The 26,738-nt window shown below is 39.5% G+C and overlaps 1 protein-coding gene across 1 annotated transcript; it reads left to right on the forward strand.

Annotated features, from left to right (window-relative positions):
* The first annotated feature begins 1,152 nt into the window (after positions 1 to 1,152).
* TPCN2 (two pore segment channel 2) lies at positions 1,153 to 26,738 on the forward strand. Its single transcript, XM_054275508.1, has 25 exons — positions 1,153 to 1,258; positions 3,275 to 3,339; positions 4,932 to 5,008; positions 5,645 to 5,822; positions 6,442 to 6,558; positions 7,876 to 7,982; positions 8,460 to 8,532; positions 10,196 to 10,295; positions 10,603 to 10,668; positions 11,011 to 11,075; positions 12,190 to 12,287; positions 12,620 to 12,701; positions 13,108 to 13,194; positions 13,992 to 14,111; positions 14,431 to 14,490; positions 14,577 to 14,705; positions 15,362 to 15,411; positions 17,589 to 17,688; positions 17,966 to 18,037; positions 20,321 to 20,394; positions 20,755 to 20,845; positions 20,968 to 21,050; positions 21,559 to 21,640; positions 23,155 to 23,240; positions 23,929 to 26,738. The coding sequence occupies exons 1-25, from the start codon at positions 1,153 to 1,155 to the stop codon at positions 24,005 to 24,007; spliced, it is 2,247 nt and encodes a 748-aa protein (XP_054131483.1). The 3' UTR covers positions 24,008 to 26,738.

Genomic DNA, 26,738 nt, shown 5'->3' on the forward strand with positions numbered 1-26,738 from the left:
AGTCAGTGTTAAACTTATTTTTTGACTAAACAGTGGTGCAGGTGAAAGCAAAGGCTACCCCATTGCTCTTTATCAAACATATATCAAATTATACGTGTTCTTCTCAGAGTTAAATAAAGGTGGCCCTTAGAGACCAATCAATTTTTTGTCATTTGGCTGAATTTGACTATGAGCTTGTTGATTTCCCTACATACCACCAGCTACCACCAGAAAGAGAGCTGGCCTATCACACACCATTGTCCACAGTGAACATTGCTCCCTGGTCCATGATTTTATTTGCAATTCAACTAGTTCTTACAACTAAGAGTCACCTTATAACAGTCTTGACTAGTAAATGTGTAAAATATTCACTGAAGTAAAGAGCACTCAGTTCGATAAACTAAATGTAGCTTTCAATTAAAGAGCAAAGGATGGGTCTACTTTTACTCGCCAGGCTAGAATACTAAAATGAGGGATTGATACGCTCTCGTGTTCATCATTATGCTGGCACAGATCCCAGTATGCAGCAGAAAAGCGCTGGCAAATTGGCCTGACGCTTCTTTTGAAATTGCAGCTTTATGAAATTGACCAGGGGAAGAGCGTGTGAATGGGAGCGTGAGAAAAGCGGGCGAGTAGCAAAAGTGAAGCATCTTTAACAGTGAAAGCAACATGAGTGACATTCACGGCTGCTCATGGAATGCCAAGGTGATTAAATACAAATTAAGTACTTTGTGCAACCAGGGATGTGGACGGTTTTTTAGGGCTGTGATTTATGCGGGAAGCGGCCCCTCAGCTGCCCTGAGGCACCCAGCCAGGAGCCTGCAACCAGCCTGAGGCAAAAATGTGCAACACCTTATCGGGGATGTATTTTTTTAAGCCCATAATTGACGTGTGGGATGTGAAAACGCGACACTTTCCCCCCCACACCCCGCCTGCTCCAGTACCCCAGGGACGGGCGGGAAACGGCGCGCAGGGGGCGAACGCCGGAGCAGCGCCGGGCCCGGCGGGAGGAGCCCTGCGGGCCGCGGCTCCCGCTCTCCCTCGCAGCCGGTCACATGCGGCGGGCGGAGCCGCCCGGGGCGGGCCGAGGCCCGCTCCCCTCCCCTCCCGCCCCGTCCTGCCCCATCGCAAGCTGGCTCTGGTGCGGTGGCGGCGGCGCGGTCGGTGGTGCCGATGGAGGCCGGTGCTGAGGCGGAGCCGCTGCTGCCCCCGCGGCGCTGGCGGGCGGGCCGCGGGCTGTGGCGGGAGCGCGGCGGTGCCCGCTCGGCCGCCGAGGACGGTAAGTGCCCGGGGCGCTGGAGCAGGCGGAGCTCTTGTCTTTCCCGCAGAGCTGGGGCGCTCCTGGGAGCGCCAGGAAGCCCAGGAAGCCTCCCCCGGTACTGCGGGGCTCGGCCGCCCTGCCCGGGCTGCTCCCGGCAGCTCCGGCGGGGACGGCTCTGAGGGAGCCGTCAGCGCTGGGTTCAGGTGCGAGACGTGCGCTGCTGCTGCAGCCCCAGGCTTCTTTAGTTGCTTATGTGATTTTAGGGTTTTCCTCTAAGTTGCTGACAAGGTTTTCTCGAACCCAGTGGCTGTTCTAGGTGTGACATCTCAATTCTCCCAGGATGGAATCATTTGGAGACCTCAGGTTCTCTTTTTTCAGGATGTTGCATCACCTAAGGGAACCTTCACACTTGATTGCTCTTTTGTGCAGTTCCAGAAGTGCAGCGCGGTCTGGGATGGATTCTGCGTGCCCAAACCGAGACGCTAGCGCTGAGTTCAGGGTCTGGGATGGATTCTGTGTGCCCAAAGCGAGCCACTAACGCTTTAATCATCACTTGTGACTAAGTGTCACTTGCTGTGACTAAGAGTTGCAGAATAATTTGGATATCCATGGTAGAATGTATGGAGAAATTGCTATAGTAAACATTTTTGGCTAATTTCCCTGTTTTATTTTTATACTGTAAGCAGCCACTTAGATTCTGCCCTTCCAAAATCCTTGGCATCAACACTAGTGGCTTGCGGTGTGCTTCAAGTACCTAAAGCTTTTTCTGTCCTTGCAATCCTTTTAGCTAATGGTTCCTTTAAGCAACTTTTGGTTTTATCTCACTAGTGTGAGATGTCATAAAAAAAAATAATGTCTTTACTGCCTGAGCCTGGCTTGTCTCCTGTTTATGCTCAAATCTTTCTCGTGCCATGGTTCATATCAGGATCAATACAAAACTGTTGTTGCTGATGCTCAGATAAAGGATGACATTTGAAAACCGTTTGCAGTCTTTGTAGGAAATTGATGCTGCTGAATCATGTGGAACATAAAACTGTCTGTGGCTCTCATGAATGGTGTTTCTGGCATTGCTTGGTGTGTGTGGGAGGGCATTGTGTTACTGCTGGGATCGACTCCTTCGTGTATCCCGGGTTGTCATTGCTGTCTCCTGGGTGGAGATGGTGCGAAGTGCTCCTTGGGACTCTTCCCCTCTGTGGGAAAGTTACACTAGCATATGTTTTTCATATCTGGAATCCCCCTCAGTTTCTTATCTCTTTTTATATATCTCTTTTTTTTTCCCCTTCCTTATTTTGACCTTAACAACCTTTATTTCTCTTTTTTGCTTAATTGCCAGCTAAGTTCCCGAAAGGTCTTACTTCAACTAAACACAAGTGGCTGCCCTTTATTTTTTATGTGTCTATTTTCACATAGACTTCTTAATTATGGGTTTTTAAAAGTGTCATAGTAACTAATTTAGTGGTATTTTATTTCAAATTGTGTTCTTTCACCCCTTGCTGTGTCTTGAGCTCTGATCTGTTTGGTATGGTAATAGTAACTCTCAGAACAAATTTAAAAAGCACTTAATTTAGTTCTCATATGACTGGAGATTCCTGCTGGTTTTGGAAGAACAAATACCACAGTATCTTTATTAAACAAAAATAAAAATTGCCATAGTGATAGTGCCTGATTTTCCTGGCTTTGCTTGACTGTATACTCTGTCAAAGAACAATTTGAATTTCCATTATTTTGTCTGTTAGGACTTGTCTCTGTGTAGTTTTGTGGTACTTAACCACCAGTGTAATCTGGCTACTTAAACCTAAAAGAGAACCTTTTAACAAAACACAGAAAGGTGCTTGATGTGTTTGATATTATTATTACATATTTAATGTAATGCACAGTGCTGCTGACAGAGCAGATGTGGCTGGAACTCTCTTTTTTTGTGTGTGTGTACAGTGCCCTTGGTCATGAGAACTGTGATTGTGCACCTTCTCTTAACTGATAAGCAGTTTTATCCAAAATACAGCAAGTGATTCTTATTTCTTTTTTACTTCATAGGTGCTGGAGCTGATAATGACCTTTATATAAACCAAGCCATAGTATTTATTGAAGATGCAATACAAGTAAGTAACAATTTTTTTGTTAGCTTTTATGCTTCCCTTGCTGGGTGTTTGTCACACACTCTGCCAGTTTTTAAGTTCTTCTGTGTTCAGGCAATGTTTGTAAACCACCATCTCAATTCACAAAGCAAAATCAGAATTCCAAATTCCTGTGGTATGCAAGTCTCAGTGAACTTCTACCGAGGAGAAATATATTTTTCCCCACAATGAAGTAAGCTCTTTCAGGGTTTCAGAAGACATGCTGGTTTGTGAAGTGGTTTTCATGGTGTTATTTTGTTTGTTTGTTTGTTTGGGTTGGTTTGATTGTGGATGTTTTGCTAGTGACTAACCTACTGCTAAGAGAAACTATTTGAGCAAACCCTGTAATTTGCCTCTCCATCTGACTACTTGCACATCTTAAGAGCTGTTAAAAGCTCAAGAGTTTAAGACTGGCTTCAAGTGTGAAGCTGGAACTCCTCAGCTGAACTTGATACCTTTTGAAGTCTTGATTCCTTCTTTGTCGCTCCTTTACTGACCACTACTGCAGGTTCCTAGATCCTGTTTTCTCCTAGGCAGTGGGAATGCTGAAGGGCATTTCTTGAGCTCTCTTGCTGCTTGGTTGGGAGATTTCTGGGGGTCAGATGTATTTAAGGTGTGGCCACCTTTCTGGAAGCATCTGCTCAACAGGGGCAGAGTAAGAACAGCCCAGGATCTGTCACAGAGGAGGGACGAATTTTGTGGATTCCTTAAGAATCACAGGCACTTCCTGATCTGGAAGCATATTTTATTCAAAGACATTGGTTGAGGTCTCTTCTGTTCAGAATTAATTTGTTTGCATTTTATGGCCTGTTGGAGGAGAAAGACAAAAGAAGAGCCATGAGTGGAATGAATGTTGGAGAGGGGAATTAAGTGGGTGGACCATTTTGGTGAGTACATAGAATAGTCAGTTGTGACGGTGGCCACAAGGGTTGCAGGTGAAGAGAGAGGCGAGAATGTTGATTCCATGTTCAGAAGGCTTGATTTATTATTTTATGATATATATTACATTATGACTATACTAAAAAGAAATAGAAGGAAAAGTTCTCAGAAGGCTAGCTAAGCTAAGAATAGAAAAGAATGAATAACAAAGATCTGTCTCCTGGCAAAGAGCAAGACCCAGCTCTGCCGTGAGTGGTCAGTTAATCCAAACATCCACAGGAGACCAATCACAGATCCACCTGTTGCATTCTACAGCAGCAGATAACCATTGTTTACATCTTGTTGCTGAGGCCACAGCTTCTCAGAAGGGAGAAAAATCCCAAGAAAGGATTTTTCACAAAAGATGTCTGTGACAGTCACTGAATTATTACAAATGCTGTTATTTGGAATGATGACAGTGCTTGCTTGAGATGACCGGCACACAGTTTATTTGAGCAGCTCTGTGGTCTTTAGATAGCAGAAATTCTTTATCATCTTCCCCTTTTCGCACATGTAGAGCATCTTTGTGATCATGGGTGACCTGATACTTTAGTAATTAATAACATGTACTAATTTGGTTTGCTTTGGTCACTTGAGGTTTGTTTTTGAGCCAGACTGAATGTAATGTTTGAATGATCCTTTTTGCTTCCTGCCTTCAGTACCGATCTATAAATCACCGTGTGGACTCCAAATCCCTGTGGCTTTATCGATGGTACTATTCCAGGACTTGCCAGTGGTAAGAACTTGGTTATTCTCTTTGCTTTTTTGTTTAGGAGTTAGTCTTCCTGAAAAACTACTCTTCCTCTTTCTAATTTGTTAGATAATTAGTTAATTGTGTTTTTATCTTTATAAGAACTTACTCTAGGAAGCAAGTAAGTTCTTATGACCACATGTGAGCATGATAGAAGTGGAAAACAGAAAATTTTATGGAAGTTTGATGACAGAGATAGCTCTTTGGAAACAGCCACAGCATTGTTGCATGAGTGGAGTAATTAGCATGATTTAAAGCACTGTGCCTTAAGAGTTTTCAAAGTGTATGTTTCTAAACATGTTGGATTACCAGCAAGATTTTTTGCCGCTGTCAGCTTCAAAAGGACACCACCTCATGTTATTTGGTGGTCAGCCGTTACATCTCCAGTGCAGGCAACGACATGCTAGTCAAGTGCTGCCTTGTGGTCTAACCCATTTGATAGAAATATGGTATCATAAAGCTTGATTTTCTTCAGAGAAAATTGCTTTACTCTTAAGTATTTTGTTATTATTTTGACTCATTTTGTGGCTGGATTATGTGGTTTGTTTTGGGGTGGTGTTTTTTGATACTTTTTTTATGGTTTTGTTGGTTTTATTTTTGATTTAATCTCTGTCCAAACAGGATTTTGAGCTTAACCATTACTGTAATCTTGGCTTTGGCTTTCATTGAAGAGCCTTCCTCACTCACCATCACGTCCGATGTGCGCTACCGCCTTCCTGCCTGGAATCCTCCCTGCGGCCTCACGGAGAGCATGGAGCTGCTCTGCTTCCTGGTGTTCGTGGTTGATGTGTCTGTCAAGGTGAGCATCTCCTTCATCTGGTACTGAATGAAGGAGTAGGTGTGTGGTAGAATTGTTTTTTAAATCTTGAGTTTGCAGGATAAAATTGCCTTGCTTTATTAGAGCATCATTTCAGGAGAAATTAGCAAGTGAATATTTACTTAATTAAGACATTTATTCCCTTTCTTTTTAACCTGATTTTCCTAATTGAATAAAATGAAATAAATTTTGCTCAGAGTGCAAGTGTTTTGGCTTAGCTGCTTGTATTAGGTTACAAAATCAGGAAATATAATAAATATATGTTGGTTCATTTACACAAAATAAAAGTTGTCAGAAACTCACCTTTCTTAGGATAGTTATTTCTGAAAAATCCCTTTTTTATGTTTATTAAGTGGAGAATTTTCTTGCATTCAGAGAATTTCTTTCTCGTGACCTTTGTGCAACTTTTGCTGACCTTTATTTAGTTCTTGTAGGAGAAAAATACCTCAACAATGTATTTTTGTTTGCATCTTGGAGAGCTTTTTAAGAGCACTAATGTAAAATTGCAGACACTTGGAAAAAAATTGGTGCTGACTTATTAGGGTGTTGGATTTTATTATTAAAGTAAGTTATGGTTGTTCCTTCTATTTCCCTTGTCCAGAGTTACTTAATTGGATGGAAAGAATTTTGGAAAAATAAATGGCTAATGGCTTATATACTGACATTAATTGTTTCCCTTGCTGATTGGATTGTGTCACTGAGTTTTTTCTGCAAAGAGGTAAGAACAGCTTTACTTTGATCTTTCATAGCTGGATAATTCACTGAAGCACAGAAGAAGTTTGGTGTAATTTAGCTTAGTAAAGAATTCTATTTTATTCTTAATGTAAGTTTTGTGTTTGTTGATAAAATTAAGTAGCAGTCATTGCTTTAGTCTATCAGCAGTTGAAGGGTGCAGGGAAGACTCATTGCCTAGCACCAGTTTTGAAATGCAATTGGAGAATTATTAACTTGAGTGAATGGCAAAGCCTCTGTAGTGAAGTGTAAGAAAAAGGTAATTAAAAAGGTAATTAGGTAGTTTAACATCAGCTTTCTAACCTGAAGCTGTGCTGTGTTCAGTTGTGTTTTGAGAGCAACATCAAGTTTGGAAATGGTTGTAGAAGTGCCCTCCTTGATGCAATACTGCACTCTCCCAGTTGGTTTTGCCTGCCACAGATTTACATTAAATGAGTTGTTGTGCACTTGCAATCCTTGTTAAGAGAACACTAATGTGGTAAAAATGCTGGGAAATGAATGAGAGAGACATGATCTTAAAATGTGAAATCTTGAGGTGAGGTAGTGGACAGGGAGTTTGAACAGGAGTCTCCCAACACAAAGCGGTGGCAGAAGGAGCAGTTGAACTGCTGGGATGGATGAACAAGAGAATAGAAATAAAGTAATTTCTATGGGTTTTTTTTGCTGCTAAGTGTGGCCCACAGAAGACTGATCATAAAGTGCAAGATGCTGAAACGCTTGACATAGCAAATAAGTGACAGGAATAACTTGAAGGCTTGCAAATGTCTTGACTGCAAGAATCAAAAAGATAATTTGCTGCAGTGTTGTGGGGGAAAAAAGCCCTGACAGCTTGAGTCTTGTCAGAGACAGAAATTGCTAAGTAATTACCAGGCCCTTTAGCTATAAAACAGTCTGAAAATTGAAGTTAAGCACTTATTTTTGGAATATATATTTGTTTTTATGGAAAGCAGCTCTCTATTAATCCCTTTCTTGAGATGGACCTTGGCAAAAAATACAAAAATGCCATCTCTTGCCAGATTGTTATGTCTACTGAGCGGTGAAGTTAGATTGTTTCCAATTAGTGGCCTGATGAAACTATTGAAATGTCAATGTGTGTTTTTAAAGCAATTTCTCTGCACTTTAATGAGGTGTGGAATCTTTTTTCATCTTTTGTGAGCTCAGAAGGGCAGAGTTCAGTTCTTTTTCTGTTCTACTGTTTGCTTAGTCAATGTGTGTGTCCAGTGCTTACTGACGAACTTGCATTCAAAATATTTGAGCTGCCAGTCTTGCAGGAACTCAGTGTCTGATCCTTTGTTTTTTGCAGAGTGTGAGAATAAGGAGAATCCTTCGCCCCTTCTTTCTCCTTCAGAATTCCTCTATGATGAAGAAAACATTAAAAAGTATCAACAGCACATTGCCTGAAATGGCCAGGTGGGTTATAGCACAGAAAACATCCTTTCACAGGATGGCTGGCAGTAGAGGGTTGTTAGCCTTGGAGTTCCAGTTTGGGGCATCTGAGCAGCTTCCTTCTGGATTGGGTAGCTAAGTGCTCAGTGAGATCAGGTCGCAGAGGGTGAAGGTTGTGGTAACTTTTTGATTCCCATTAGTCTCTACAGGATCTCTAGATTTTGACCTGACTGTGTGTTTGACATAGGTTTTTTAATGCTAGTCAAGTGGGAGGTTTTGATTCTGCTTTTCTAAACCCTTTTGTAAGGGAAGAACTGAGGCACATAAGTTTGATTTATTTATAAGTGTGACTTTATTTACATCCCCTCCTGTTATCTCCATATAACTTCTTAAAAACATGCCTGGTTTTCTTTATATGTCATAATTTTGCATTTGTAGAAGAGGATATTAAAAATAAGACAAAGATACTGTTAATACTTTGATATATTTGCTTTCCAACAGTGTTCTTCTACTACTGGCTGTTCACCTGTCTCTCTTCACCATGTTTGCCATGCTGCTCTTTGCTCGAACAAAGGTAATCAATTCTCTGCCTGCTCTGGTAGATCTGGGTGCCTTTTTCCTGTACTTGCACAGCTGCTTCTTGTCTAGTTTTATAGTCAAACAAGTGAAACTCGTTTTCCCTGAGAAAGGTCACGTTGTCAGATGTACTGAGATGAGTTTGAAGTCCACTTGGAGAACTTTAACATGTGCATGGTATTGTGTATGCAGGAGATTTCCTCATAAATTTACCCAGTTTGATCCCTTGAGTTACTTTCTCTGCTTTTGTTGAAACCCTCTGTGCTGCTCTGTCTCCAAAGCTCTTGTCACTCTTTCATTTATATTATCACTCATTTATTTTTTTCTCTTCCCTATCTAGCTTTTTGCTAACTTTAGTTTCTTCTGTGTTTTCTCACTCTTCAGTACTGGTATTTCTACCAGGCCATGCCCTGGTAGGTTTTTGCCTGTACTAGTTTGGGTTTCTGATCCGTTTGGGTTTTCCTCTTGTTTCTCTCTTCCTGCTTCTGAAAAGCAAAATTGAAATTTTGTGGTTAAAATTATTTTTGTGTTCCAGTAGTCTTGATATGTTCCTTCTGTTCTAGACTTCCTGTATCTTAGTGTGTCACACTCAGATTATATAGGGGTTTTTTTCATTCTTATTTTTTAAGGCCTTCCATAAATATGTTACTGTAAACACAACAATTTCTTGCCTACTTCTCCCATTAATTTTGTCCCATCCTTAATCTCAATTTTCCACCTTCATTTCTGCTGTAATTTGCACTTAAGCCAGCTTCTAGTCTTTCTCACAATCAGCAAATTCTCTGAATTCCCATGTTACAGAATCTTTGGAATTAGAAGCAGAGGTCTGTTTTCCCACTGTTAGTTGCCTTCTGGACCTTTGTATTACCTCTGTTTGTCACATCTAATTTCAGCTATGAGCTTTCCCAGCAGATGTATATTTATAACTTTATACCTAAACCAATCACTTGTGTATACATTGAGGTAAAAAATAACAAATTAGAGAGTGGACTTTCCTATTTTGGTGTGCTGCTCTGACATCCATACAAACCAATTTTATCTAACATGGCAAAATACTGCAGGCAAATTCTTAAAGTAGGTTTATTAATTAAATTCATGACTCTGCATTTTCTTGTGTATGTCCTTTAGAGTTACGTATTCCAGTCTTTGCAGCAGATTCAGAGCTGTTTGTCCTGTGGTGCCTGACTCATGTTTGTGTTGTTCGCACTCCGCTTTTTTTTTTTATCTGTCTCTTTTGACCTTCAGAAAAAAAATGTATGTGGAGGATCCAAGGATCTGAGATCAGCCTCCCAGTGTGTTTTTGATGAAGGTTCTGTGTCCCACACTGTCCGTTTGTGGCGTGATTGTTCTTCCTGGGTCTGAGGTGCTAACTAGACATAATTTCATGTGGGGCTTCCTTCTCTTGTGCTTTTTTATTAGTATTAGTAAGTGATGTGATTGCTCTGTATTCTTACACATTCTCTTAATTTTTATTAAGGTAATGTGTAATTATTAACTTTCTGGCTTTTGCTTTTTCCACAGGGTAGATTTGATCAGGTGTGTAAGAAATTGATTGTTGACTGATATTAATTGTTTAAAAAAATGTAAACTTTTTTCCCCCTTCCTTGCTAAGACAGTGGTTCCTTGGTATTTTTCTTAACAATGAACACATCTTTGCCCAGGATAACCAGCAGGATAAGGAGTGGGTGGTGTATTTCCGGAATTTGCCGGATTCTCTGACGTCACTGCTGGTCCTGCTGACTACTGCAAATAATCCTGATGGTGAGCAGTCTTTCAGAAATAACACTTGTCTCTCCTTTTGAAGAACAACAGAGTAAGATTGCTCTGTTCAGAATACTGTAACCATTCTTTCAGCTGCTGGTTCTTAGTACAGCCACAGGAAGGTTGTGTAAAGGTTTTTCATGCCTTTAGTAACTTGATTTTTGCCTTTCTGTGGTGCAATTATATATGCCACTCTAAAATCCAGCCATATGAGAGCTTTTACCAATTACCAAAAGTTCTTAGAGGTCTCTGTTGTGCATCTCAAGCATTAAAATATTATTTCCTATTTTTGTTTAATTTGATTCAGTGATGATACCTGCGTATTCTAAGAATCGAGCATATTCCATCTTCTTCATCCTCTTCACTGTGTTAGGTAAGTTACCTCTTGTCTTTAATGCACTTTCAACTTGTGCATACCATCTACACTGTTTTATTTTTCTAGGAAAGTTTAATCATGAATTTCTCACTTTTGTGATTCTTGCAGTTATTGCAAAGTGTCTGTGAGATCATTTTCATGGAAGGTGCTTATGGTTTGGAGTTTCTTGGTAACATGAATATATCTTACAGTATATTCAAACATTAAAAACCTTTTGGAAATCAAACGCAAGAAAAATAACCTTCTTTAAGTTTTACTTTTGATTTACTGCATATGCTGAAACTTCTTTGAGAAACAGATATTTTTCAGTAAATTTTACTGCCTCTTTTTCTCCAACAGGCAACTTGTTTTTGATGAACTTGCTTACAGCAATAATATACAACCAGTTTCGAGGGTACCTTCTGGTGAGTAAAACATTCCTAATTTCTATGTTCAGCCATAACTTTGGACCTTTGAAGAATTAAGGTATTAAAGGAGCCTTCCCATTCTGGTTGCAGATACAGTTTTAAGGTACTAAATGCTCTTTGATGCAGATATTTTTCCCTTTATGTGCTGTTACAGCTTGATCCCCTCTGGTGGCAAAACCTGCTTGCATATTTCCAAATATGCTGTGGATCTCCAATTTTGACTGTTTGGGGGGGGGGAAGGAACTGTTGTATGACTGACCAAGGACAAGTGGCTGAGTAACTTAAACTGTGTGAAGGAAATCTGCTGTGCTGTTTATATAACTGCTGTCGCAGTTCCTAGAATATTAAGGGATTGGAAGGTACCTTAGAGATCATTCATGGGCAGGGGCACCTCCCTCTAGACCAGGCCTTACCCAGACTGGCCCAGTAGCTTTTCTAGTAGAGTTTCAGAGAGAAGGTGAAGTTTGTTGGATAATAAGCCCAAGGCAATATTAGTCAGAATGAATGGCCCCCACCTTCTTGTGGCAGAGGAGTGAGTAAACAGAATATGTGCAGAAAGGATTTTTGGTAATCCTTTCCTCCTCTTCTGTTTCATCCCATTTTTCTCAATTTTCTTCTTTCTTACATGACAGCATGACATAATCTGACTATTAATAAAGTAACTAAGTTTGAAAGTGATTCCTGTAATTAAAAAACCCATGAAAAAACATAGCTCTGGATTTGTGCTTTTAGGCAAGAAGCTGGAGTGGGACAAGCTCTCTAACTCTTCTCTTTGCATGCTAGTGTGAATTTCTGTGAATGCTTGAGCTTTGCTGTTGCCAGTGCCTCTGGAAGAGGCGTATGCCTATGCACTTCAGAATAGAAAATAAACCATAACCTGCATGCTTACTTGAATTCCAGGGACTTGTTTGCTTACTTGCTTCCTTCCTCCTTGTACACGGAGTTCTTGCAAGGAGTGCGGCCTAGGGCCGTCTAGGGCAGTCTCCTGTTCTGATCTCTAATCACAAATCTGGGATGTGTGCCCGCGGATCAGTGTATTATTTGGCCATAGGACACAGTAGTGCCTGAAGTGTGAGTAAATTGTTTCCTCTGTGGTGTTTTTACTGCTCAGAAATCAGTTCAGTCCTCGCTCTTCAGGAGGCGGCTGGGAATCAGGGCTGCATTTGAGGTGCTGTCTTCCCTGAAAGAGACTCCTGCTAGTGCACAACAGTAAGTGAAGGACCTTGGAACAGTAGATTATCTAGAGAAAAAAAGAAAAAAAAAAAGTAGATTTTGTGGTAATTTTGTTTTGTTTTAATATATTTACTTGAGGGTGCAGTCTCGAAAATGGCAGTTTGTTGCTCATCTAATTTATTTATTTTTTCTGCAACTAGACGTTCATAACACACTCTTCGTGACTTCTATGGGGTCTGTTTCTTTTTTTACTACTTCTAGTTTCATTTGCTTTTCAAAACAAAGAGGTAGGAATACATTTGGAACAGGTAATTTTGCCATCTATGAACTTATCTGTAGCAGAGCCCATTCTGTTTTCTTTTAAATAGGTCCTGTGTCAGTGTTGGGTCCTTACTACAGGTGCTGCAGAAAGCTGAGATGGATTCTCGCTGCAAGCAAGCCATCATGAGAGTAAGAACTTTATTTTTAAATATTTTAAAATATTATTTAAATAAATTTTTAAATATTTTCGTAACCTTTACATTGGTGACTATCAATCCTGACTAGCAAATCCAAAGATCTCCTCTCTGTTGCAGCATTCCTTGGATTATAACAGAATAGTGGCACTACTACATGGTACTAAAATTTTAGTGAGTCAAAAGAGCGTGTGATCCCAGAGAGGGAAAACAGAAAAGGCCAGACATGTCCTCCAGTCACTTGGAGTGTTGTGTTAAAGCAGAGCAATACTGAACCTTACTCAAACGGCTTGAATTACATCTTTATTCCTAGATTTCCAAGGTAGTCTGAGGGGTTTTGGCAAACTTTGCAGATGTTCCTATTGCAGATGTTGATCTGAATCTTTCTCTTTCATGTGAAGTCACTCAAAATGTGCTCCTGTGACCAGCTGTCAGCTGCCCAGTTCCAGAAGCTCTTTGAAGAACTAGACAAAGATGCCATTAAGCAAGTATGTATGCGATCATCATTTATAAAGCATCAGAAGTAGTCTGACCTTGTGCAAAAATAAGTGAGAGTACTCTAGTATAAAGTGTATAAACAAAGTTTGCAACATGTGAACACAAGGTTTTTGATTTTTAAGCTTTTTGTGAGCAGCTTTTATAGCCACAGACAAAATTGCTCTGGGGGTTTTATAGCATTAGTTTGGGATTGTTAGGTGGTGCTAAATGTACAAAATACATCTTTGTTTATTCTGTCAGCATTTGAAAGTGAGTTATTCAGGCAAAATGGTTCAGTCTTTTCCCCCAGTCCCTGAATGAAGAACAAAATGTGGATTCTCTCAGTGTTCAGATGAAGATGGGCAGAAAGCAGTTTTCTCCACTTGGAGAGAGAGAGAGAAAGAAAAAAACAAAACACTAAATTATTTCAGGGTTAAGAAATGTTCTCTTCTATGTTTGCATGCATCTAAGACTTCTGAATAAAATGTTGGGAAATGGGGAAGGGATGTATACAAATAGTAGCTTGGTGTTTAGTTTATCTCCTTGGGGCATTGGAGAGAGGCTGGATTATCTTCCCTTGCCATTACCTTGTGCTGTGCCATAATCAAAATGGTCTCTTGCTGTTAGTAGCCACAGCTGGAAAACATCTTCCTGATGAAATGTCAAAATTAGCCTGTGGCCCTGAAGATTTGCTTTGAAACTGTCTGGGGTTTTTTAAATCCGAGATGGGGTGTGTTTTTAAAACTATTGTATTATTTTTAAAATGCTTATGCTTTGTGACTCAGCAAATCCTTTATGTTCTTTTCAGCACCCTCCTAGTCCAGAGTACCAATCCCATTTTATGCAGAAAGTGCAGTTTGCCTTTGGCCATCCCTACTTTGGCTACTTGGGGAATGTGGTAGCCCTGGCAAACATTATTTCTATTTGTGTAAGTAAAGGGGTTTTTTTCTTGTGGGGCAGTGGTTTTCTTTCTTTTTCTTTTTGTCATTGTTTTTTGGTTTTTCTCTGCTAAAAATTTAATTTCTGCTTTTGTTCTTTAATTTTCATTAAATAACTGCTTTTTCTAGCAGTTGGGTTTTTGGCATGCTTTAGTCATGCAAAGTGTTAAGAGAGAATACTTACAATTAAAAATGTAATTTAAGCTGCTTGAAAAGGTCTATGCAAAACATGAAAGACTGTTCTTGTGCTTAAAAATCTGTTTATTGTAGCAGTAAAGCAGCAGATTCATAAAATATATTTTGTTCAAGGTGGTTTTGGTGATGGATGCAGATAAGCAGCCATCTGAAAGAGATGACTTCTTCCTGGGGGTAAGATGCAACAATATTCCATGCAGTTATTGCTGTTCCCTGAGATGTCAGGAATTGTAATGGTTGTTTTTCTTTGGGGGGTGAAGGCTATCAACTGCTTCTTCATCCTGTACTATCTGCTGGAAATGCTGCTAAAAATCTTAGCAATGGGCTTGAAAAGATACGTGTCTTACCCAAGCAATAGATTTGATGGACTTCTAACTGTAATTTTGCTGGTAAGTGTTGTGTTTGCTTACACATTCTTGGATTTGTTGGCTCGGGAGGTTTAGGGAACTACAAGAGTTGGTGGGATTGCTTTTTTTTTTTTAGCACTGATCTGCTGAGCTGAACAACATGAGCCAGTGTTGAGGGTTTCTGTGGCTGGAAAGTTTGCATGGTAATGCATGGTTCTCTTAATGTCTGTGTTCTGAAGATAGGCTTATTTAAATCCATGGAAAAGGTGCTTTTCCTGATAAGAAGACTTTTAAATTTTATTTGGAAAAATTCAGCTCCTGGAATAATTGCATGAGGCATTCTGTTCCATAGTTTAAAACCACTTTTCTCTTTTAATTTAAAAACAATTGTCGGACTATTATAACAATTATTTGGTCAAAGCCTGACACCCCTGTGGCAGATGAGGTCAAGTTAAGGGTTAATGGTATTCACTGTATATCCTTTTGTGAGTCACTGTTGGATGCTCCATGTACATTTGGTTTGTTTGGAGAATAACTAGGCAAATACAACAATTCAGAGCTTTAAAGTGAGTCCAATTAGTTGCTTAAAGGTCTTGAAAATGTTTCTTGTCAAGAAGCTTACATAATTTCTGCAACTCAGATTTATAAAGTAAAGTTTTGACTTTTGTTTTGTTTTGGTTTTTCTTTCCTAACTGAAGATTTTGGAGATTGCAACTTTTGCTGTGTATGGATTTCCTCACCCTGGCTGGTGAGTAACATCTGTGACCTGCTGCCCTTTTCTCAGTGGCTGTGGTGGGTCAGGGAAGCACACACATGTCATATATACATGTCATGATGCTGTGATCATCAGCCCAGTCTTCAATTTACCAAATTTGGTAGAATTTTGCGCCTTTGTAGTCACTAGATGCCATGCAATATGGATAAGTGAAAAAATCTTTCTTTTTTCCTAGTGCTTTAGAGTTGTGTATCACTTTTCTGAGAAGGATGCATTTGTTTTAATTGTAATGTGATTTAAAATAATATCTTGGCAGGTCTGTGCTTACCAGGGGTGCAGGAGTGGGAATAAGGTTGTGTATGTGGTACCAAATATGTTTCAGTATCAGCTTGTCCATAAATCCAGTTAGATGAACTCCCAAACAGCTGATGAGAGCTCTTCAACCTTGTGTGTAGATTGAAGGCTGTAAAATGCAGTAAGAAAGTGTAGTAAGAAAATCCCATGGACTAAACACTATTTGTTGATATTATAATAGCAAACAGTTGTTTTTTGATTTTCTTAAGTTCAAACAGCTTTTGGATAACTATCCTTATTTCTTTTTTGTTGTAAAAAACATAAATATCATTGCTTCATCTTAACATTTGAAAACTGTCTCCACAAGAAGAGAGGAAGGCAAAGGAATTCTGGAAGGTTTCCTGAATTTTCACAAGTGATTCATAACACATTCTGTTACTTTGTGTCTTCACACAAGCTCACACTTAAGACACTGACACTCCCTGATTTTTCAGGATTTTTGTTGTATCCCTGATTTTTCAGTATATTTGTTGTGTTGCCATCAGGTGTCAGGGATGGAGAGAGACAGAGAGACTGATTTGGTGATCAGAATCTGATTTTATTCTGGGATACAAACACTTATATACTATTTCAGGGAGACTAGTAATGTGTACTGCAATGATTAGGTTAAAATCACATACACAAACTTCTGCATATAACAGCATCTCTTGTTTGCAGAGTTTAATGGGATTTTCTTTTTCTGGTAAACCACTTTGATTTAATCTTCTTGCAATCCAGGTCTAATTTTCAAAGTTCCATTTGCTTTTGCCAAGGCATCCTGTTATCAAATCTCTTATATTAACCAGGTACAAAGCCCATCATCTGTCTTGTGTCCCCCAACATTCCAATAATCAAGAAGTTCTCTTAATTTCACTAGAATCTCTGAACAGGGTTAGACAAGTCAGACCTTATGGTTTTAGAAGGGTTTATATTTGAATACTACTTGTGTTCCTATCACCTAGAAGTGATAGTTGCCAGAAGAGTAATTGCTACAGACTATTAACTAAATATGTTAATTATTGATGTTATCATTATATTTGTGTTTGATTCTGCCCTTTGATTCTTAAATGTAAGCAATTGCTTGCTCTGTTGTCTTGGAGCACCAGTAATTCTTGTTACGTCTTTGTGTCAGTCACTGCAAGCAGGTTACAATCCAGATGATTCCCTCTGAGTCCTGATGTGTGCTGCTGTCACATCCACAGACCAAGCCACTGCCACCTTCAGGGCAGGACAGTGATATTGCTGCTATCTAGACTAGGCCTTCTATGCAGTGTTATCTTAAATTATTTCATTCATTATTGGGGTTGAATATATTGGAGGTACAAATCATGACTTAGTATGTGTTACCAAGCCATTGGCAGCTTTAGATCCCCACCACCTGCCCTCCTTTCCAGCCAAGAAGCATTCAGCATGCTCATGTAAAAGCCAAAATTCAGGGCTGGGTTTTAAAGTGTATGCCCATCTCCTATGGAATGTTAACACATAAGGAAGAAGGTTGACAAGACAGTCCTTTGACCTAGTGCTGCTTTCAAAGCCCTTCTTCAGCCAGGCATGCCCTGAAGGATTAATGCCCATCTTTTTGCAAGTTCCTGAAGTATCTCACTCTAGCAGTCTTTTTGATACACTTTGTTTTCTGAAAGGACCCTCTTTGGTGCCTCCTCCCCAGCACAAGGCACAAACATGCTCTTCAGAGAGCTCTCTGTACATATTTAAGAGCCCAGGCTAAAGGGGATACCTTCCTTCATCAGTTATTAGTTTAGTGTAGCTGAGATTCCTGCTAAGTAAATCAATGTATTTACCTGTAACCCAGTAGATGTAACTGTGTTGTTCTGTCATGGGCTGTTCCTCTGATTTGTTCCTTTTTCTGCCCTTCCTAGGAGGCCTGAGTTCATGGGCTTGTTGTCCCTGTGGGATATGGTGCGTCTGGTGAACATGTTAATTGTCTTCAGGTTCCTGCGGATTATCCCCAACATGAAGGTGATTGCTCTTCCCTCTACAACCTGGGTTTCCTTGGTGGTCAAGCTATAAATTTTGTTAGAGTCTTTCAGGTTCTAACACATGAGTGGAATAGCTCAGCTCTAGCTGTCCTGATTTTTGCACAGTCCCTCACAAAATCACTGACTCTTGCCTGTTTCCTCACCAAAGAAAACCAGCTCAAGTTCTCTTGACATGATTTTTTGTCCTTGTAGTAAAAATTTTATATGGATTGGAAGTGTGATGAATGTCATAGGTTCAAAATTCTGCTCTGTTTTAGTTCATGGCTTTGGTTGTTACTACACTGCTGGATCTGGTGAAAAACTTAAGAGCCTTTGCAGGAATCCTTGTGGTAAGTCATGATGCAAGATTGTAATTTCCTTTGTTATAGTTTAATAAGGATATGCCACCAACATAGTTAACAAGGTTCTTGTACAATCACCATGAGCAGTAACATTTCACCTTAACCAGCCAGTTCTTCTCCAGGGCATGTCTTGGAAAGCCACAATAAAATGGTTTGTGATAGCCAGCACACAGTGGCAGTGCCTCCTTTAGGAGGAGTATCTTTAAAAGATTAATTAAAGCTTCCTTTGAGTGTTTGCCTTAGCTTGGGTAGTGTGGATTCAAAGTAAAAATTAATGCATGCTAAAAGTAGATCAGTTTTCCTTACATGGTTTGCATATGTTAAATTAAATAGCAAAACAACTTTAAAATTGTTTTTGGCTGAGAGGGTCTTGAGATGGCATGTTTGGACATGATTTTTTAAGAGCCTCTGCCATCCTGTTTTAGGTGTGTCTGTGTAGAACAAAGACTCAACAAATATGATTAAAGGGTGGATCACAATGTGTGATGTCCATTACATAAATTCTCCCAACTCTTGAGTTTCTGGTTTTGCAACCGTGTCTTCCTGGTAGGGCAAAGAAGTGCCTGGCTAGGTTTGGTTCTGCTATTGTTCTTGGGTTTTTGTAGGGTACCTTAATTTGAATGGTTAAAGATAATGATTTGTTGTTCTAGTCTATATACCTAGCATGCAATTTAACCAGAATGTAGGGGGATAGAATATAAGAAAATAAAGATAGTGTAGAAAGTAATCTTACCCCTAAGGAGTTGCAGCTGGGGCCAATTATCAAAGATCAGGAACAGGCCTGACTTTACCAGGCCACGGCTGTAACCAATGAGAAGAAGATGATTTGAGTGGGGTGGCTGGGTGAGAGGGGCACTGGAGTCAGTTGGCTGCTTTGTGAAGAAGGAAGAGTCAGTGCTCTGAGGAGATGCCCACAAGAAACACCAGGAAGGTATGAAACTTCTGTGCTAAGGAGACAACACTATGGAACCCCTGCAATAAGATGACAATACTAGAATATCTATTTTTGTCACTAATAATTTCTCCTTTTATATGTAGAGGATAGACCTTAAATTGGTTTATGTTGCACATTGAATTAAAGATATTGGTTGGGGCAAATTTAAGGTGGTAAAAACCTTGTTGTGCTCACACTCACAACTCACACTTCTGAGACAAGTCTGCCATAGTGTTTGCCTCTTCCATCAATTAATTTGCTTTTACTTGAGGCTACATGGAAGTTCTCACTGAGCTTCTGTTGTAGTCAAATCTGACTCCATTGCCAGCTGATGCAAAATATCTTTCCTAATGTTAGCATGGAACACACATGCAGATAAAATAATGTAACTGATTAGCTAATTTCTCAGGCAGTAAGTGATTTAAATACTTATTTTTTCAACGAATAAAATTAATTTTAGTGCCAGGCCTGTTACCCCATCTAATGGCAGGCTATGAAATGTCAGCTTCAGCTTATTCCAGTGGCATTCAAAATTTGTAGGCCAGGTCATCTCTCTTCTGTTCCCTCCAGACTTCCCATTCTTGGGTTTGTTTTGTAGCAAAATACCAAAAAAAACAAAACCAACCAAACAAAAAAGCCCCACACCAGACTTTTTGTTTGAAGACTCAGCTTGCTTCAAGCTTTCCTGGAATAAATGGTTCCTTCTCAGAGAAGCAAAGCAAAACTGTAGGTTATTTCTAGAACAATCTTTTTAGGATAAAAATTGCAATATCACCTAGGCAACTGCTATAGACTGAAAGGTGTCTCTTTAAAAAGAAGCTTGCATTTCTAACAATTAGAAGACACGAGTTCCCAAATCCTTTGTCTTATTCAAAACCTTATTTTTAGACTAATTAGCATTTTTAGGGAAGTGCTGATGGAATATAAAATAATGACATCATTTTGTCTTTCAGGTAAACTCACTAAAAGTTTATTTTCATTGACTCTAGCAGAAAACTCAGATATTTAGGTTGTTCTTTGTAAATACTGGTACTGAGCTTTGATTTTTAAGTTGCTATTCTGCAATGTTTGTAGTTAAATATCAGCATTCTGAGACACAGAGAAGTAAAATAGATGATAAAATTATTCTATGCATTTTAATAACTGAAAATAAGGTAGAATATTAAAAACTAAGAGCAAGTAGTTGCGAAGTATTTTCAGTTCAAAAGCTACAGGCACTGTTCTTGATGCAGTTACCTCAACTGTGGTACTAATATAAATTCTGTGTTAATTGCATTTTGCTTTCTTACTTTGTGACAGAAATATTCAAAGCTAATAGTTGGTTGTGTTCCTTCCAGGTGGTTTTCTATGCATTTGCTATAACTGGAATAATGCTGTTTAAAGGTGCTGTTGTTCCCTTGGGAAATACCAGGTAAGATTCTAAACATCACTGCTCAGAATGAATCTGTTTTTCCAAAGCATCTGCATCTTTTAACCTCTGAGCTGTTTGTGGTTGGTATTGTTCAGGTTTTTTTGCTCTCATTCTCGCAGCCACCCTACTTTTAATGTTAAATCACGCAGCTTCATTATCTGTTACTCCTTCTGTTTCTTTTTGCTGCATTGAAATGCTTATCTGTAGTTAAACCCTGCTTTATCTGAAATACATTTTTTGAACTGTTTCCATTGTTTTCTGCCTGTATGAGATAATCTAACTTTCTCCAAGGGGCACAGAAGAATTCTAAAGCAGAGTTCACAGGGAGCTGTGTTCACATCAGCCTGTAATCTCTTGCAGTGCTGCCAACACCACACATGATAATGGCACTCTGCAGTGTGGGACCTATGAACAGCTGGAATATTGGCCCAACAACTTTGATGACTTTGCTGTGAGTGTAATCATGGATGAAATCCCTTGTTCTTCTACTCTCTGCTTGTCGTTCCTCCTCATTTTCTGAGGCTTAGATCTGTGATACAGCCCCTTAAACACTGTTCTGCTCCTGTTCTTTAGGCAGCAGTGGTGACCCTCTGGGATGTGATGGTGGTGAACAACTGGCAAGTCTTTTTGGATGCATTTTCAAGATATTCAAGTCCGTAAGTAGCTGTAGTAATACTGAAGTCCCATATAAATCCAGCTTATAATGTGCCTGTACAAGAAGTGTACACATAGCACAGCTCCTACCATCTGCTCAGAGGGGTGCTGCTTACCTTTTTTTTGAACCAGTTCTGATATATAGGAAATAAGTCTAATGCTCCTGTGTTATCTATGTGGGTGAACAATTTTTTCTAGACTTGAAACCTTGGACATACCTTTCATTTGTATTTACTGACTTCATGGGGAATATTTGAATGAACTGGATAGTGTCTGGGTTGAGCTGTTCCAGTGACCCTTGGCTGGTTAACTTAGGAGAGTGAGTCTGTTTAGCTAACTTAATGAAAAGCAAACATTTTTTATTTTTAATTTTTTGATTCAGACCCCCTTTTCCATTAAGAAAGTAGTAGTATTATAGTTCAAGGAAAAAAATATGATTTCATGGTGCTCTGCTCAGGCTGAGCTTATTTACTGCCTCCTTTATATATTGTCTGTTCATCTGATCTGCAGGTGGGCAAAGATCTATTTTGTGGCCTGGTGGTTGATCTCTTCTGTCATCTGGGTTAATCTCTTTGTGGCTTTACTTCTGGAGGTAAGGAAGTGTGTTTATTTGGTGGGAGATCCTGAAAATGGCTTCTAATTTGTGCAGGAAATGAAAAGAAGCCAGACAACTTTGTGTTGGGTTTATGTGTGTGCTTACTTTACTTTTCTTGCTGCCCTGTGCCCAAGGAGCTGAGGAATTGTTTTCTTTTCCCTGGAGAATTGTATGTTTTATTTGCAATTTTGTCACAAAACTGGTTGTCTTATTGGGTATGTACAATTTCATTGTAACACTCTCCTTATTAGAAAAATGAGAAGTATTTAAAGTATTATAAAGTTACTCATCTCTTTTATGTTGCCATTTAAATTCAGCATTAATTATTCAAGCTGATGGCTTTTTTGCATTTTAATTTATCAGCAAATGAAGTGAGCAATTTAAATTTAAAATTTTTATTTTATTTGGTTCTCCTGTGTTTCTTCCCACCCCAGTTTGAATTACCACCATTGCTCAGTGCTACTCTAGAAAAGTGGAACTGATCAGTTATTTTCAAGAGATCATATTCTGGAGTTTTTCAGAGAAACTGTGGGAGTGCAGTTGCCTGAGCAATGCCATGAAGAATGTGTGGTTCTTCTAGTTCCTCATGGCATACTTTCCTGCAAATCCAAATTTCTGATGGAGAAGGGAATGCTAATCATAACAGTCTCCTCCAAGTTCGCCATTGTAGACTTCTCTTATAGGTAGTGGAAGGAAATGAGAGCCTGTAGAGGGCACTTCACCCTATCTCAAACCCTATGAAAGTTTGTTGGAGATGTTCTTGAAATTGCTGAGTGTACTGAGGATAAAAATTTACTACAATAGGAAGAAGGGCAAACTTTCAGTCTAGGACATCTTCTGCCTACTTGTTTTTGCAGGGCTGTGGCCCAGTGTTGTTGTCAGAGCCAAGATGCGGCATTCCATTGCAGGAGAGCAGGATGTTGCTATTTTTGTGTTGTTGGTGGTTTTTTTTTGGTTGGTTTTGTTTGTTTGGTTTTTTGATTGTTGTTTGTCAGGGTGTTTTGTTTTTTGTTTGTTTGGTTTTTTGTTTTTGTTGGGTTTTTTTTTGCCTGAGCTGTGTGTATACTCCCTAGGTATTCATCTGTCAGAGTTATTCAAAATCGGTAAGGGAACATGGCAAAACCTGGACTAGCAGTATATTTATATGTTGTTGGGCTTTTAAAGAGGAAGAAATTCATATCAGGTGAATTCATGTCAGGGTAGTTCACACAGTTGTCTTGGGGGAGGCAGTCCTTGCTAGGAGCTGAAGGCAGCAGGGCTGTCTTGTGCTCTGCTCTTCTTTCAGTTTGTGATGAGAAAGTTATTTCATTGCTGAACAAAGGCCTGAGTAGGTCACAGTAATGACCTGCACCAAGTAAATAAGCTGATGCCTAAATAAATCAGTGTTCACCATGTAAAATCAAACCTCACCTGCCTCCCAAATCTTATCTGCAAACATAGTGACCAGATTTAACCTCTTTTCTGGTGCCATCAGAAGAAGCTTTTCTATCTTTTGCTGTTTTACATTTCAGAACTTTATTCACAAGTGGGACCGTCGCTGCCAGCGAGAGTCTCTTTCAGATATTGAATACCAGAGGACAGTTGAACTCATGTTCAGGTGAGTTGGGCTGGATTTGATAATCAATGTCACTTTTTTTTTCTTTGTCTGTTTTAAGAAATGTGTGCTGGCTGCAAGATGTCTTCTGTTTCCTCCCTCTGAAGCAAACTGTTTAACCTGTTTGTTTGGAGAAATCCAGCAAGTGCTGTAGTTAGGCCTGCTTTAAACTGACTTGGTAGCCTAACCTTTATATGCTTTGTGCTCATTGTAGGATGGGAGAAGAGGTGCTGGGGGTGAGGGGAGCAACTGCAGAGGGAGGAAAAAACAAGTGATGCATGTTCTTGGCTTATTATGAAATTGTGGGTGGTGAGTTAATACTTGATGATCGTGCATTAGTGGAACTTGTGGTGCATGTTGGATACTCAATAGTAGCGTTGGGAGCATGTTCTCATTTGGGAGTTTTTTTCAGGAAAACAAATCTACTGACCTTCAGTTGTATTGTACTGTGTGCAGGAAATTGCTTCCCTGCTTCTTGTGGGAAAACAGCTGCTGGTTTCCATGACACATCTGTAGAGGATGGATCACTTGCAACTAGATGCATCTTTAGGGAGAATCATCTTATTGTAATTTTAATTCCTTGTTTCATTCCTGAAACAAGTACATGTTACATCTCAGTATAAGCATTGCAAAAACAATTGCTGGGAAGCTCCCTTTGCTGCCCCTAACAACTCATGCTTTTTCTTTGTAGAGATGTTTTGGAAGAACCTACAGAGGAGGAGTTGATGGAAAAGCTGCACCAGCACCCACACCTGCACTTATGTAGGTGACTGGTGGGAAGGACTGATTTATTTAGACCTCTGTTTTCTTGAGGTTGTCAGCTGGAAGAAACTGAATGGATTTTCTGTGAGATGCTGTTAGGAGAGGGGCTTGTAGGACACTATGTGAGTTTTTGCTTGGGAATTCTCTGCAGAAAGGTTTTTTATTTTGGGTTCATATCTTTTTTTGAAAGATTTGAATCCTGCTAACTTGATTTTGAGTTGCAATTTCAGAAGGAGTATTGCAGCTGTTATTTTTATAGGGTGTTGATATCAGAAGGTTTTATTTACTTTTTTAATAGGGAAAGTCTCTTTAAAATGACAGTGCACTTTAAAACGTGAACTTTATAACCACTGAGCCTGCTACTTTTTTTAGCACAAGAAAATGGAAAATGGACTGCCTTTTTTTGCTGCCGAGTGTGGCAAGGGCTCCACCCTGCAATTCATGAACAGATTAGGCAGGACCAGAACAAAATCCTTAATCTTCTTCTAGTGAGAGCTGAGACACTGTTTTTATTGTAATGTGACACCAGCATATCTTACCAAATTTTTGGGAGTTAATCACATCAGAGCACAATCAATTCCAGCTTGGTAACAGGGACTACCTGCTTTGCACATCCTCTGTTTTTCTTTGCTTTCCATGGGGGGTTCATGCTGGTTGTGCCATTTAGGTCACTGAGAGCTGTTAGAACCTGGACTGGAGCAGTTGCATTCATGGTTTTCAGTGTGGTAAAACTAAGCTCTCTTTCAGAGTCAGTATTCTCATGTTACTCTTTACTGAACCTCTTCCTTTCACTTTCTTCCAAGTCCTGTTCCACACTGTGTTGTATTTCATGAATAAGCTAAGGGGAATCAGCTTTGGCTGGAATGTTGTACCATGATCACTGGAGTTGCCCACTCAGAGGGGGAAGAGGAAAAAAAAAAAGGTTGAATGGGATAATCAAAGTGCTTAACTGTTGAAATTTTAATTTGAGCCTGTGGGAATTGAAGGCGCTCAACCAGTATTTCAGGATCACATTCCTTTATGGCTTAATAACCACATGCTGTGCACCACTAAGTTTCTCAACAAATCCAAAGTGGAAGATTCGCCGTAAGCTGTGTCCACATGCTTTTTGTTATCCCCTAGTGTTCCTCTGTAAAGGGATTTTTGCTTGAATCTCTTGCCACATAACTAGTAAACTGCTATGAAGAATAGAATCAAACACAAATACTGGTTTTATATGTAAAAATGAAATTGCCCTTTGGGGCGCTGCCTTCTCCTTGAGACACTTGTCACCAAAATAGACATTATTGTGGTCATCTCTGTATTGACTTGGGGGTAGGTAATTGGCTTCTATATATAAGTCCCTCGATTCTTTTTCTAGTTAAAAAAGGTTTTTTCAGAAGTACCAAGCAGTCATCCTCTGTACCTTTCCTCATCTTTTTTTCGTCATTTGCCATTTCTCTCTGCATGAAAGAGAGCAAAATATCCAGGGTGATGGTGCCGATGTTTTTTTTTGAGGTCAAAACCATAATTTTGCCTTGTTGTCTTACTGCTCGGAAATTACTTAATGATCCTTTTCTGTTTCTTTACCTTTCTGCTTGTATTTTCTTTGTGCTGCAGAGCAAAATATGTTGTATATTTCATATGTGTGGGACAAATGTGAGCTGAGTTGTGAGCTACTCCTGCAGTTTTTCTTGCTTCTGTAATCCTGCCTCTTAAGCCATGCCCTTGTGTGCATGCAGTTTCTTGTCTCTGTTCCAGACTAAGCTGCCCAGTAACTCACTTGCACTGGTTTTAGTGGCATCATCATGCTTACTTTCAGTCCTGCACTTAAAGCCCTCATCATGGCAAGCTGATCAAGGCATCAGCACACAGTTTTCTGAGTTTTGAGTTTGTTCTGTTCAGTATGGCTTCATGTCAGGATGGTTTCTGTTCCTTCTAGTGGGATATATGATCACTGCCACCAATGTACTGGGACTTATTACACCGTGGTTAAACACACATATTTTACTTTTCTACTGAAAAAAAAAAAGTTTTGTTTTCTCCTTTTCTGAATACTTGAAATAGCTTTGCCTTGCCAAAATGAAGTGTCCAGTTCTTATCAGCTTACCAGTTTGATTATTTTTTCTGGCCTCTTAAGGTTCTTTGGGGTTTTGTGGCTGATTTTTTTTTTTTTCTTTTTTGCCATTACTTTACAACATTACACTACAATCTACCAAAGCAACACAAATTGCTGTGGGATTACCATAAACATCACAACTGTTTCCATTATGCCATCTTTACATCTGGGTAAATGTGGAGGTGTTCTAAAGGGAATAGTCTGTCTTGTTCTTGTTTCACACTTGTGTAATCAACTGAAAGTGTAACTATAATTTAATACAAAATTGTGCTACCTAATGTCACTTGAACTGGAAGATGTAAATGACCACAAATCTTATGCAATAATTGTATAAATCATGGAAATGAATGTACGTCATTAGGTAAAATTTGAGGTTTGAATTATTAAAAAAAAATTTTTCTTCTTGAACCATGAAAATAATTGGGGTGTTGAAATGATTCCTGTGGTTTGTTTTTGCCTTTCCCTTGTTACTGATTTCTGCAGTGCCAGGCATTTCTGTTCCCATTGTTTTTGCCAGTTAAAGGCTGGGCCCATGGAGGAGGTTGCATGCAAGTGAGATATAAGTGCTTGGTTTCAAAATGCAGAGCTAAAGATCACTGCTTTGTTATTTTCCAATTCTGGAGGCACATAGCATCCTCTGT

The sequence above is a fragment of the Melozone crissalis genome, unplaced genomic scaffold, assembly GCF_028551555.1.
Source record: "Melozone crissalis strain CALT ecotype California unplaced genomic scaffold, PUWL_Pcris_2 ptg000018l_1, whole genome shotgun sequence".
NCBI classification, from domain to species: domain Eukaryota; kingdom Metazoa; phylum Chordata; class Aves; order Passeriformes; family Passerellidae; genus Melozone; species Melozone crissalis.